The sequence below is a fragment of the Lissotriton helveticus genome, chromosome 10 (genome assembly GCF_964261635.1).
Source record: "Lissotriton helveticus chromosome 10, aLisHel1.1, whole genome shotgun sequence".
Classification (NCBI taxonomy): Eukaryota; Metazoa; Chordata; class Amphibia; order Caudata; family Salamandridae; genus Lissotriton; species Lissotriton helveticus.
Genome location: NC_136071.1, coordinates 1,117,333,590 through 1,117,347,965, shown reverse-complemented (window position 1 = coordinate 1,117,347,965; position 14,376 = coordinate 1,117,333,590). Strand labels below are relative to the sequence as shown.

The following is a 14,376-nucleotide window of genomic DNA, read 5'->3' as shown; positions in this document are numbered from 1 at the left end:
ATACATTCACAGCACACTCCACTGTCTAGTATTGCTGTGCCCATGTACCATGGTACCACCAGCATTCCGACATGCAACAGAGCTCATTCCTTCGAGCTCAACGCTTCCAAGCTTTGGAACTCCCTTCCCCCTTCTTTAAGATCCAATCAGACTCTCTCTTCATTCCGCAAAGAACTAAAAACCTTCCTTTTCAGAAACTAAGCACCTTACCCCCTCCTCAGAGTACTTTGCTCTCCACTCAGCGCCTGGATGCCCTCGGGCAGCAGCTGCGCTATACAAATCACCTTTTCATTTCATTTCACAGACACACTCAGTCTGCACACACTGTTCAAAACTACATTCTCTCTGTTCTGCAGCAAAGTGTGTCACTTTAAACCCACCCTGCCAGCGCCCACACATTTACCATGAGCACGCTGTCCCACCTTGCACTCAGGGCTGGACTGGCCCTAGCAAACAGCTTGGTCGCAACCTCCCCCCCACCTTCCTTGGGGGGCCGGCCAAGCAGTATGCCAGGACTGGTTTCGGTTCCCTGTCCGGCCCTGCTTGCACCCTTTGTGTAGTGTATGCACTTTATCACCACTTACGCACTTCTGCATCAACCTGATGTAGGCCAAAGGTGAGTGAAACACACAGCAGCGGAGCTTTTAAAAAGGTGTGTGAGCCTGTAGCCCTCACTCCAAGGACACAGGGTAACAAGCATTGGCATAGCCAATAGGTCTCGCCTTTGTGACCTTATAAGTGTTTAGCCATGCAAAAGTTGCTATTGTTGCACCAAGGATATTGTGCTGGATAACTAAACACTTATTAGGCAAGACCTATTGGCTATGCCAAGGGAAGCTAAACCCCACTGTACAATCATCACACATATGGCTATTCATTCTATGCCGAAACGGAACATAAACTCCTGTAACCCAAGGAGAGTCTGGATCGTATGGGGGCAACCGGGACAGTTCAAGTTAGACAGCATAGAGTATGTACACCAACTTGCACAACTTATTCTGGTCCAAGAGAGTTTGTGTGGAAAGTATCCCAATAAATATTGAAATGAGAGAGACAGAAAGACAGAATATGGGAGTAAGAGAATTAGGGAGCGGGAGAGAAAGACAGAGGAAGCGATAGAGAATGAATGACAAAGAAACTGAAACAAAAATATAAAGATGGAATTTGGGAATTAGGAGAGAATATGAGGGGAGGAGGGAGAGAAAGGGAAAAGGCGGGGTAAAGAGAGAAAGATGGAGGGGAGGAACGGCGAGATGAAACAATGTAAGAAACAGAAATGTCTAGAGAAAATAGAGAGAGTAATAAAAAGAGGAAGAGAAAGGTTAAACAGGGAGAGATGAAAGGAGAGTGGAAGACTAAGAGGGAAGGGCACAGAAACTAATTGGAGTCGTTAGGATGGTGTAGAGAGAGAAGAGGGGGTAAGGAAAGAGTCAGTGAGATGGAGTGAAACAGAAAGATGGAGAAAGAGTATGGTAGAATGTGTCAGCAAAAAAAAAGGAAAGGCGTTAAAAGGGGGAGAGAGAAGGTGGAGGAATGAGAAACCAAAGAGAGGGAATGGGGAGAAAAACATGTATGGTGATGCAAAAGAGAAAGGAAAAAAAAGAGGGACAATGTGTATAAGTAAAAGTGGAGAGGTTTCATTACAATTTAACTAAGAATAAAAATAAACTGATAGCAGCATGTGACATGTGACTCCAAGTGCAGAAGCGTTGGAGGAGGCATTAAGAAGCCTCTTAAGAAGCTTACAGACAGATTCATCAAAGGAAAATCGGCTCGCAAAGGGCCAGATTCGCGAGTGCTTTTTTTGCATTTGGGATTCATCATCCCAAATGCAAAAATCGCAAATTATGAAATCGCTAAATTGCGATGAATTGCATTTAAGGAATCTCAATTTGAGATTCCTTAAATGCAATTCATGAACCATTTAAAATTTGCGAAATCGCAATCTGGGGCCGCTATTTACATCGAAGTCTGACTTCATGGTAAATAGCAAAAACTTAGAAAAATGCACTTTAGTGCATTTTTCTAAGTTGTATGTTACACACACACATGTCCTTTGGACATGTGTGTGCGCAACACCAGTGTACATTAGCATTTCAGGGGTGTCCTTTGGACACCCTGGCACCCTTGAAACCGCTTCCTTATTTGCGATTCGCTAATTGCGAATCGCAAATAAGGAATGACTCCCCATTCATTCCTATGGGCCTTAAGGCCATAGGAATGAATGGGAAAGCCATTCCTTATTTGCGATTAGCAATTAGCGAATCTCAAATAAGGAGGCAGTAGAAATCGCAATAGTTATTGCGATTTCTACATGAATGCCGTTTTGCGAGTCTTTAATAGCGATTCCTTAATAATCGTTATTAAGGACTCGCAAAACATTACAATGTTAATTACCAACTGAAAGGTCAAAGAGTAGATGGCGCATGCGCAGAGCAGCCAAAGATAATTTATTTGTGAATGAACGTCCAGCAAACGCCTTCATAACTTAAGCAGATGGTTTTTAGGCTGTTCAAACTCTGAGGTCAGGCTCCATGGAGAGGTGTTGGGGAGCACAGGTGCCAGACTCACTGGATTACTGTTGGGGTGCAGGACATGCGAGTAGCTCGTCGAGGGGAGACCCGCCTCTTGTACAGTAACATAACCAGTGTGTCACGGGCCCTAGTGCTAGGGAGGAAATAGATTCACCAGCAGCTGTTCAAATGATAAATTAGAGTAAATATCGGGGTTCAGTGGTGCCACTGCACCTACTCCACCAATGGAAGCTACACTCCTGCTCGTGTACCGGATGGACCACGGGAATGACCCCCAAATGACTGCAATCCTGAACCCCAGAACGTTGGACACAATATAAATAACAAGCAACCAGTGCTAGACATCCAGTCAGCTCTACTTCACAGCCAGAAAACAGGGAGCAAGCGCTGAGAAGCAGTCGGGGAACCATAAAGCACAGTCCGTGGTGTCACTTTATGATGGTGGGCGGTCACCCCTTATCATTCCCTCCTTTGCAGTCTTCACTGGGGTCCAAACTTTGCAATGTATATTTTATTGAAGCGTGTAAATAGCAAATACATGACTTACAATAAAGGGTGTTAATATGTACTCCTGTATTGGGAAAGCAGCGAATGGTTTAGGCAATACATGAGTCTGTGTTTAAGAAATAATGCATGTGTCAGAAACATTTAGTCATACCTGCCATGCATTAAAACACACACCAAGGATTGCCAATGTTGGTTTGAGAAGCTCAGTATTGCCAGATGCTGTTATCCTTAATATTTAAAATCCACTTTGTTAATATTAGTGATGACGTGTCATGTTAAATGCACATATTCCTGCATCCTCATCGCCAACATTATTATTATTAGTATGCTATGGGCGCCGTTTTGATATATCGGCTCCTCATTATTTTGTGAATATGTTATGTTTTTATTAGCGCGCTAAAGTAGACCACTGTTTGGGTAAGCAATATAAAAATAAAAAAATCAACTAGATATTCTCTTGAATGGAAGTGGGAAGTGAACATTTAAAAGTTACTTAGCTAATATTTATCTCGGTATTTCCATTCTTACCATGTAAAGGAGATGCATTTTTTTTATTACATAAGAGGTTATAAATTATTCCAAATGGCAATATTTTATAATAAAGCGGCAAGAGTGGATGATGCATCTGAAAAGGGCCGCTTTGAATGAGGAAACCAAAAAGTTCTGGTTTATGAGATAAAGCGTTGGTGATACAGTTCTGTGGCATCAGAGGCGACTTGAAAATGCAGCTTTCCTCATAGCTGGACCTCCTTCTTTGGACATGCTCATCATTCTTGTGAGAAAGTGATTTATTTGTTGGTGTGGATTGGTATCCACCAGAAGTAATAAAGGCACTATCTTGTTAGGTCCAGGCAAAGGTTTCAGTAATTTAAACCTGAACTCAACCCCTGGTAGCTATGGCACACAGCAGACAGGCTTATCGTAAGAAAATGTGTTAAGCATTTAAAAGTACCAAAACCGATAGGAACTTTGAAACACAATGCAATAAAAATCCCACTCCAATTTATGAAAAAAGAAAATAATTTAATGAACAAAAATGACAACAAAACAGCAAAAAATAGCCCTTGGTTTCACCCAAAAATAGCTTGTGACCTTCTAACAATTTGAAAGTAAACATGCTGATGGTTTGGAGTGACATCAAGTGCTCTTAAACTACTCAAGACAGTGTGCGCCTCAGTGGGAGGTGTGCTTCGATGAGGTTGCATGCTGTAGTTGCAAAACTAATATTACCACCCAAGTTCTCAGTGTTCACATCAAGGAACAGGAACTTCCTGCAGTCGTACATTATATTTCAGTTCTTGCTGAATAGTATCTGTCCTGAGATGTAAATCTGCTGAAAAGTGATACTTTGTAAAGTCACATTCAAAGTGTCCTTCCAATCTAGTGCATAAAGGCAGTTCTTCTCTCTCAGCCCTGCATGGTTAACCATCACCTACAATAGGCATTCTTCAACGTCCTTTCACCAGGACTGCTTGAGCTTTGAGATCTACTGTGATATCATTCACCGGGTGGACCCTTTAATATTCAAAGGAGAGCATCTGAAATGGTCAAAGCTAGGGAGGTGGAATCCTACCTGCATGATATGAAGAACCAGGGGCGGCCTTAGGCATGTGCAAGCTGTGCACCTGCACAGGACCACCAAACCCCAGGGGCCACCACGCCAATATATATCCTTAATGTAATAATCCTCTGAGGATGGATACATATATGCGTGGCGGCCCCTAGCAGGGATTTGGCGGCCTCTGGCTCTGTTCCACTTCCAAACACCCTGACCCCCACCCTCTTCACTGGCCTCCGCCCCGCCAGGACCCCCTCTTCCAGGGCCCCCTACCTACGCTCCCTGTCCAGGGCCGCCATGAGCCTAGAGCCGCCCCTGGAAGAACCCTACCCCTGTCAAGGTAATCTAGGTAGGTGCTGAAACCCACAGAGATGTACTAACCCTATAGATTGTAGGGGTTAATTAACTACAATTACGCCTACTAATCACATGCCTGATGATGGCAGCATCGGCTCTGATGGCGAATAGGTTTAATCCACAGAGGCACAAGGATTCATTTCAGCAGTGACGAGACTTGGGGCCAGATTTACTAAGCCCATGCGTTGCCGTCCGTCACGCAAGACGACGCATGGCCATGCAAGGGCTTAAGTGATGTTTATTAAGCCTTGCAATGCCACCCTAATGGCTGTGTGTGGCTTTCCATGCACCCACCCACGAATTTTGGCACATTCTCAAAATTACCAAGGGTAGTAAATCTGGGATTGCGTCAAAATGCTACAACATCCCATTAGAGGCGTAACAAAATATATTTATTTCTCCTCGTTATTTGCTTTTTCTACGCGAGCTGCGTTTTGCAGCAGATGTAGAAAGAGGAAAATTCCGCGGAGGATTATTTTCCGCAGGAAGGTGTTCACACTGACACCTGTCAAGTCATGTAATGAAACCTCTGTGCCACCTTACTTTGCTCCAATCCTCCCATCTCTGAATATTATCACCTATATTGTCAGATTGTAACAGAAAATGAGCGGGCTGGACCTTCTTGAATGAAATCCGCTCTCTGTCGGTGTCTTCTCTCAGTTAATATGGCCGCCGCTGTGGTTGAAGAGAGAGGATCAGTACATAATAGAGAAGAGCTGCTGGGCAGCTGCCCCCGCTCAGTCAGGGGGTCAGTGCAGTTGCGCGAGCAACCAGCTTCGCCGCCCCTCAATTAGAACAGCTAATCCTGTCGCTACGGTCCTCTGTTGGTTTGAGATAGCGAGCCGGCATTATCTGAGACGCGGGGTTTAAATTTGTACGAACACTGCAGATTAGCCCTTCTTGGTTCTCCTGGCTGTGACAGAGGGGATGTGTCATGGCTGTAAGGGGCTTGATGATCAGGGCAAGGGCTAGAGAGAGGGATGCAGGGGACAAGACTGGGTCACCGTGCCCCTTAGCACAGACTAGACCTGCTTATACAGTTTAATTGGTGAAAAACACAGCTTTGCCTAAAGAGAGATCATGAGATTGCTGTTAAGGATGATTTTGTGACCTGCACATGTGGCTGGCTATGCCCACCTCCTGCTGACCTCATGCCGGTGCCCGATGCTCGGGCAATCTCCTTGTTCCCCTATGGATCTGTTTGCCTCTGATGAGTTGACAGTTTCATTTGTAGAGGGAAGAGGGCAGGTCAGTGATTGGTCTGTCTTCTACGCTGGTGTGTAGCCTACCAGTGCACTTGGCGGTGGTGTGGTGGGAACGGGGCAAGGGCAGCAGATAGTCGCCCAGGTAACTGTGCGCCCTACCCTCACAAAATCCCTTCAATCTTCATGCCTCGCCCAAGAGTTATGCTTCAATTACTTACCGGTAATTGCATTACTCTGAGTCCTACTCCCTCGCTTCCCTTACTTACAGAATTGAGGCATATATAGAATTGAGGACTATATATAGTCCCCACGTGACAAATCACGTGGGTACGGGTGTCTGGTGAGGCAGGGATGCCTCAATTCTGTAAGTAAGGGAAGCGAGGGAGGGACGATGAGGTAATGCATAAGATCCTTCAGGTAAACATTCAGTCAACATTCAAGCAACCGTCCATAGATAAACCCTCAGGATATGTTTTTGCTGCATACTTCTTTAAAAGGATGTGGTGTGAACGATGCTCCCAGAGCACCCGTTCTAATGATTAATTTAATATTGCAGACCAAATTAATTTGTAGTACTTTTTACACAACTTCACCTTAAGACAATCAATTTTGCCTTGGAGCAAAATAAGAATAGTCCATTGGCAAGGAATCTCCCAGGTGCCTGATGTTTATTTTGAAGTAATAGACGTAAAACAATGGCATTTGCATTCGAATGTTTTGAACTAAAATTGAGTCTATTTCACTAACATTTTTAAAAAGTCTGAAATCAGTGCATAGCATATTTCTTACTGATATTCCCAACTTTTAGGAGATTCACAAAAAATCGCAGGAGTGTGCATGGATCTCTATGGAAATGTACATAGGTACTCCTATTGACCTAAATTTGAACCTGCAGATCGTTCACAAAGTAATATTAAACATGCTCATTGGGACTTATTTTTTTATTTTCTTCCATCTTTGTAGGCATTGAAGCCCATTCCACTCTACCTCATGATTGATGAGGGTGCTCCACAGACATTGCACACCGGAAACACATGTACACCAACCTTTTTTAAAGGGAAGATCTACCTAGCTGTTTCCAAGCTGGGAATGGCTCTGCAAACTGTTTGTGAACACTTCCACAAAGCCCAGACTTCGTATGTGTACCAGGCGGTTTGTATGGGCATCCCCCTTACCCTCGCTGGTTAGTACCCAGAAACCCCCACCCATCCCATGATCCTACGCTTTTTCCAACTACAATTCCACCATACTAGTGGCTTTACCAAAAATTGTGACCAGAAATATACACATATATTCCTAATTTTTCCCCATAGTCTGATTGTGAAGAAAGAAATGTGGGGGCCAATGATTGGCTATCAACAGTGATTCCATCCCCTGTCTTGCCATGAGGAAGCCACCAACTGCATCTTCATTGTGGCAATCTCAAGCGCGTATGAATGCTCTGATCACAAGTAGATGGAAGTTGAACGCTTAGAACGCTTTCAGAATTTGTCAATTTTAATCAATAGAAGCCAAAACTTCTCTTGGTCGAAGCCCGAATGGTTCTCGAATACCACAATCCCGATTTACATCTTGTGTTGGTTAAATGCCAACGATGCTACTTCCTCTACAAAACTACCTTCGTCAAAGATGCTGATAGGGAAATGAGAACTTCATCTGTTGTACCTTAAAATAAGATATATGGTCAGAACACCACATCCTTATCCTTGAAGCCTATAATTTTGATCTCTGGGGTGGGAAGGCGATGAGATTGCTCCTACGTCTCATTGGTCAAGTCAAAGCATCCACGACTTCCTGTTTCAGGTTTCGTGTTCAATGGTCCTTGGCATGTGACTGCAGTAGTGTGATGAACAATGGGATGACTGCACTCTTCGACTCTTTTCCTATGCACACAACCCCTTGTAAGGATCCACGTACTGGGTAAAAGCAGGCAAAGGTTTGCAGAACTCCACACATTATCGCTCAACATTACCTCGCGATGCTCGAGGGATTCTGCGGCGTATTGCACAGGATGGCGTTACACAATGCTGGTCTTTCTGCCTTTCATGTGAGCCTTGCTGCTCGTGCTTCCGGAATCCTACCCCAATTCCTTGGGTACCGCTGCGCCTGGGGAGAAAATACAGGGCTGAGCCTCTTAAGATTAATTAAAGTGGACAGAAAATCATAATTGTCATCCGCCCTTGGAGCTTGTAAAATAAAACATGATATTGCTTTAAATTTTAAATTTGATTTTGCCCTTGGGCAAGAAACCCATCTAAAGTTATATATTCAGTTGTTTCCAAAAAAGGAAAAGAAAAAAGAGGGAAAATGGAGCGAATCAGCCCAGTCAAGTGCAAGGAACACTGCTTTGTCCAATGTTTTCTGCAGACGCTGCTCAGAGTCCTGGATACTTGTGAAGTCATCCGAACATAATGCTGAGAGCACGCGTGCCCTGAGGACCCGGGTGCAATTGTTTGGGGAGGAGTAGAGCTCTGGTTGCTAGTCGGTGGTGGTGTGGAGGTATTGGTGGTTTAAGGAAGGAGGGTGCTCTGCTCACCAGCCTCACGGAGGGGGGCTGATCCAATGTAGCAGGGGGTAGAAAGGAGCTTCGCTAGCAGTAGGCGCCGCCCCTAGAGTTTGCGCAGAGATCCCACCCGCGCTATTGATGTGTGTTAGGTGAGTCTGTTTCACCTTCTGGCCAGTGGTGCAGCATGGGTGCCCAGCACCATAATGGAACTGCGAAAAATGGGTCTCCTTCACCTGTGTGGATACTAAAGTACAGATATCATTGTTTTGTAGGGGGGCCCGCGTCTCTCTAAGCCCTGGTACTACTGCACCTTCTGCACTAATGATGGCTATGCCCCTACTTGGGGCTACACCTTCATGTGGGGGCAATAAAATGTTATATGGGCCTGGCATTGTATTTACTGCTGAAATAGGAACAAGTCAATAAAGCATGTCTCAGGATTCCTTTTATGGATCCGCAGAGCACTTTACAGCATGCTGAAATGTTCAGCACTTAGGACACCCCTCATCATGGGTCAATGATTAACTAGAACACAACTCTGTCCTCCATAAAAAAAGAAAAAAATAGATTTGCCTGAAAATATTATTGTTTTGTAAATCACAAGGTTCTCTGCAATGGCGATCACAGAAGCGTTCACCTTCAGGGTGACCTGAGGAATGCTCTGCGCCATGGCGACTACAGAGGCTCTAGGTGTGATCTTGGGCGCCATCAGCCTGGGAATGCTGGATTCGCCCTGCAAGCTTTAACTGCGGCCACTTTTCCTGGTGACAAATATCACTGGGCTTATAGCATCAACAAGCCTTGCACCAGGCCTGATGTTGACAAGATTACTGTACAAGCCCAAATAACCGTCTTGTTGCCTCTGGCAGACCTATCAATCCTTGTATCACCTTACATATATATATATATATATATATATCCAACACCACACGCTCACCTCCAAAGAAAGTAAGCAGGACACAGCTCCGAGTGCCAACAAAGGATTTATTCAAGCAGAACACAGCTTTGTCCTCGCAGTCCGTGAAACGCTATGGCAGACGCGTTTCTAGCCGGAAATGGCCGTCATCAGTGCCGGCTTCACAGGCTTGCTGGTAAGTCCTGGACATAGAGACTGCCCCCTAAGTAGCAGTCTCTCGGGTCCTCCTCCTAAATGCAGGTACTTGGATGGATGCTTGTGATTCACAAGAGTGATGCATGGTGGAAACTGGAGTCCGTTGTGGTGCCGCATACAGTGATGGGGTAAACCAAACACCTAAGTGGTGTCCCAAATTCATGGCGCAGGACTGTGTGCCTCCATACCACTCCCAGGTTTATTTTTCAGCGTAAACCTCCGTTGGCACTCTTATCAGGCAGTAAGATACCGCCTACTCTCTCCCCTTGCCGAAATACCCGCCTGGTGGCAATGACTTTTGCTTGGGGGGGCGCCGCGTTGTGCACTCCTCGTGCTGTACCACAGTTTTTTGCCTTTTAAACGCGGAGCACCAGATCGAGAGGGTGTGTCCTTGTACCGGTATCGGCAACCCGGTACTATACCTCCAACACCACACGCTCACCTCCAAAGAAAGTAAGCAGGACACAGCTCCGAGTGCCAACAAAGGATTTATTCAAGCATATATAATATGATCTCATCCCATGCCAACTTTTGTGTTAAACATATCGGGGCCAAAATATTGTGAAGTTAAGTTTAGAGATGTAAGCATAGGTTTACCCTTCTTAACTCTACATCTATGTACCTTGACAATAATATCATCAAGGTATGTAGATGTGGAGTTAAAAATAGTAACTCTATACTATCTATATGCACTTACCTTTCTCTGTATTATGGTCCTCTACATTTTTGTCACAACATTTTGTCCCTACAATTTTTCTGTCTTCAATATTCTGTGAGACACCCACAAGGGAGAAGGGCCATTATCTCTATTAGAATTCCTTCTAGAATGTTTGGCGCAGCAATGTTTACTTTTGATTAGATTTGAAAAAGGTATGTGAACTGTATGCATTTGCCCAGTGTACTTCCTAAGCTATGTCTGTGGTAGGCATTTTTGTGTTACATCATTACGCTTACAGGCAGACGGGATAAGGGGCAGCAGAAGCAAAAGCTGTCAGCCATATTCTTACTGGCTGGTAGGACATTATTATATGAAAAGCATCGGAGTACATAACAGAGATGGATTGCCAAGGAGAGCTCTTTCTCTGAGCAATCTGATTGGTCGATCCATGCACCTCATGTTCTAACATTTAGTAAGAGGGTGCTTCACGGCGCATCTGGGCGTCGTGACTCTCAAAGTCTCTACCCATGATGCCCAGTGGATTCACAATAAGCAAGCGCAACAAGAAATGTGGTTCATGTCTTCTTGAGCAAGATGTACTAAGGGCTGTGGCAATGGTGATCTAGCTGTTCCACCAAGAACCTTCTTTTGACATGCCATCATTCCCATAGCAGGTTTAGGGTAACCACAGATACAATAAAGAGGAGAGAAGGGGTGTCCGGGCACAAATATAGGAATGGCAATCTTTGAAGTTGATATTTTTCCCCTCCATATTAAACGATTTGTGCTGTTTGCCTCTTTGTAGGACGCCCGCCAGAAGTTTCGATCAGTTTTGGTGGAAGCAACGGTCAAGCTCGATGAATTGCTGAAGAAGATTGGGAAGGCAGTAGAAGACTCCAAGCCCTACTGGGAGGCGCGCAGAGTGGCCCGACAGGTAAGCACATGAGTGTATCCAGTGTGCAATGGGTGTGTGAGTCCTTCTCTTGCATGAGACCCGCCATTCTCAAAACTCAGTAGTCTGAGAAGTAATAATTTAAGACTCTGTAAAGATTAAATCCAAACATCTTCTCTATTCTTTGACTAAAAGAGAAACCCCTGCTCTGTTAATCGATCATTTTACATATCTGAGGCATGAAATTCTCTCTTCGACCAATGTAATCAGTATTGTGTCAAATAATCTTCTGGTTGTTTCCGTTGCTGCTACATTTGGTAAACTGCCCCTCTCCTAGGTAGTTGTCTACATTACACGTCACCTTGGTTCATCCGTTGACTTCAAACAAAAAGCTATTACGTCTCTGTTTTATTTCTCATGATGGTTGAGCACTAACTACCACCTTTAGGTTGATGCAGCTCCATATTCCAAACAACTTGTACACTTTGGAATTGTTTTGAGGCTTCTTTTACATAAATATGGTTGTCAATTCAGGTCCTTCTATTATGCACTTGACAACATTTTTTGGTGGGTCGGAGCTGTCAATTTTAGGTTAACAAGGAGTTTTACAATTGCCAAACACTGTTAATTTGTGAGTTCTGGGGCTTCAAGATATCATACGTCTCTGAGTCATGATGCACAGTCCTCATTTAACAATATCAAAGTGCTTTTAGATTGTCCTTGAAATTATATTTGGTAGCCACACCTGGACAACTCGAAGCCTCTTAGTGGTTTAGAAGACCAAGCATGCCAAGGAAACAGTCGTAGATTCGTACTGCCCTTTGCTTCAGTCTGTGTCCCCGTCCTTCTGTCCACCGTGAAGGCCATTCATGAAAGGGATAGTCCTGCCGGTGAGACTTATAAGAATTGTTACCCCCTACAACAACCTCCGGACTGCGGGCATTGCTCGATTTGTAGAGGCTTTATCATCACAGCAGGACATCGGGTGAGGAGTCACCCCCACAGACACCCTATTGTTCGCTGGAAGTTTTCATATCCCTCCACCATCAAGACTTTGACCTCTTCCGCCCCCCATAGTGCTCTGATGCTACCATCTGGTAAATTGCAAGGCTTCACAAAAAAGTGTTTTAAATCCCTCCATGTTTGTTGAATATGAGCCAGTAAAGCACAAATGCAGTGCAGCAGCCTGAACAGCTTCAGTGAGGAAATGTTGTCTAGTGGTTAAGGTAGTGAGTAATTGAGTGAGTGAGTATTACCCAGGCATAGATTTTTAGTAGGTATTTTAAAACAGGCTAAGTTTAGACATGCTAAGGTCGCCCTATTATTCCTGCAAAGGGTCAACGATCCCCTCACGTTGTTTTGTATTATGAATTTTATCAAGGTTGCTTTAAGGTTGAGGAACACAAGAGGATTGTGTTGATTGAATTTCCTATAAACTATTTTAAATCCAACTCTGTAGCTGGCACGTGATGTTTATGAATTGTATGTCCTTGTCCCTTTTTAACTGTATAATATGTATTTTTATGGTGTTTTCCAAATACCGAATAAAGGATTATTTGATTTGATTTGATTTGAGTGAGTGAGTGTGTAAAAACACACACATGACAAATTCAATGTACCAAACCGCCTCAAGCGCAGGTCATCACATATGATCTAGAATAGTAGGGTTGTTTTAACGCTATTGCAGAAGAGGCGTTGTCTCAGAGTCTGATGGTCAGTTGACATAGTAAAGGGTCACCTTCCCAGTCATCAGCATTGCCAAGAACACTTTGAGCGGACAGCAAACATAGAATGAGCATGTATCTTGGGATTTTTCTCCCATGATACGCTGGGCCCGGCTAATGGTCAGTGATCCCTGTTTACACTGGACCAGCTACACCTTCAGAACCAAGTGTATGGCTTTATGAGCACCAGTGTCCTGTTAGTATCCTCACCACTATTAATCAATACCTTTCTGACAAGCAGGATTACATTCTTTGAAGTCTCCGCTGCTGCAAACACTTCTATTTCTGTTGATTATATGGGGTCTGATGCTACAAATGAGTCCAGCATAAATCTGAATTTCAAACCTTAGACTGGATGGTATTAGTCTTAACAAAAAATGTGAGACACTCAAGGAAAGAGTGACTGTTGATTTTGAGGCTGGAAGTCCTTAGCCAAATTTCCATGCTTCATTGAATTGTGTGATCTTGGGACAAGTAACTTTTTCTTCCGCACCTGCGAAATTTCAGAGTATTTCAAAAGTACTATCCGTTATTAGTGTCACAGGTATGTTGACAGTGGAACAGCGAGTCAACCTGTTGGGAATGCGGTCTCTTTATTGAACCTCGCCTACACAAAACAGATGTGGGCAAGAGTGGCAGGAAGGGTTATAGTTAATGCATATTCAGACACTGAAAGTATGATTTTAACTTTGGATCCTGTTGGTACAGGCTTGGGCTGTATGGTTAGGGACAGTAAAAGGTGTAGTGGTGTAACAAGGGCATCCAGGGCCCTAATGCAAGGTAACAATTGAGCCACTCATGCCCAGATTTGGTTGTAAAAATTAATTGGATGATAATGAGCCCTAGTACCCTTGGGCCAGTGGTGCCACTGCACCTGCTGCTCCGTTGATAGCTACACTCCCGAGAAGGCTTTATTTAGTTATTGAGTGCTATATAAATTGTAGACATTTACTAGGCATGGTCTTTCAAAGGACCGTGCATTGCTGCATTTTGAAGCACCCACACTGTGATGTCATCCATTTGTAGCTCTATGATCCCATTTTAAGCTGAGGTTGCCATAATGGAGTGGTTTTAATATTGTTTCAGAAAGAAGAACAGAAAAAAAGTGATATTTTAATTCCATTTATATAGCGCTCACTATCCGAGACAAAAGTGCTGAAACTACTTACTTTGTGCAGAACGCTGCTCTGGAATTGACGGTTAATGGTTAATCCAGTGGTTATTGTTGGTTAGTGGGATAAGCCTGTGCGCTCAAGGAGAACTTCCATACATTTACTTCAGTGTCTTACTGGTGGATTAAATAAGGTGGAGTTTGGTCTGGTCA

The 14,376-nt window shown here is 44.0% G+C and overlaps 1 protein-coding gene across 1 annotated transcript in view; it reads left to right on the top strand.

Moving 5' to 3' along the window:
- The window catches only part of SH3BP5 (SH3 domain binding protein 5), a 253,938-nt gene that overhangs the window by 102,916 nt on the left and 136,646 nt on the right, over positions 1-14,376 (top strand). The window contains exon 3 of the mRNA XM_078663894.1: positions 11,242-11,370. Within this exon, the coding sequence (XP_078520020.1) occupies positions 11,242-11,370 (129 nt within the window). The remainder of the gene's footprint in view (positions 1-11,241; positions 11,371-14,376) is intronic.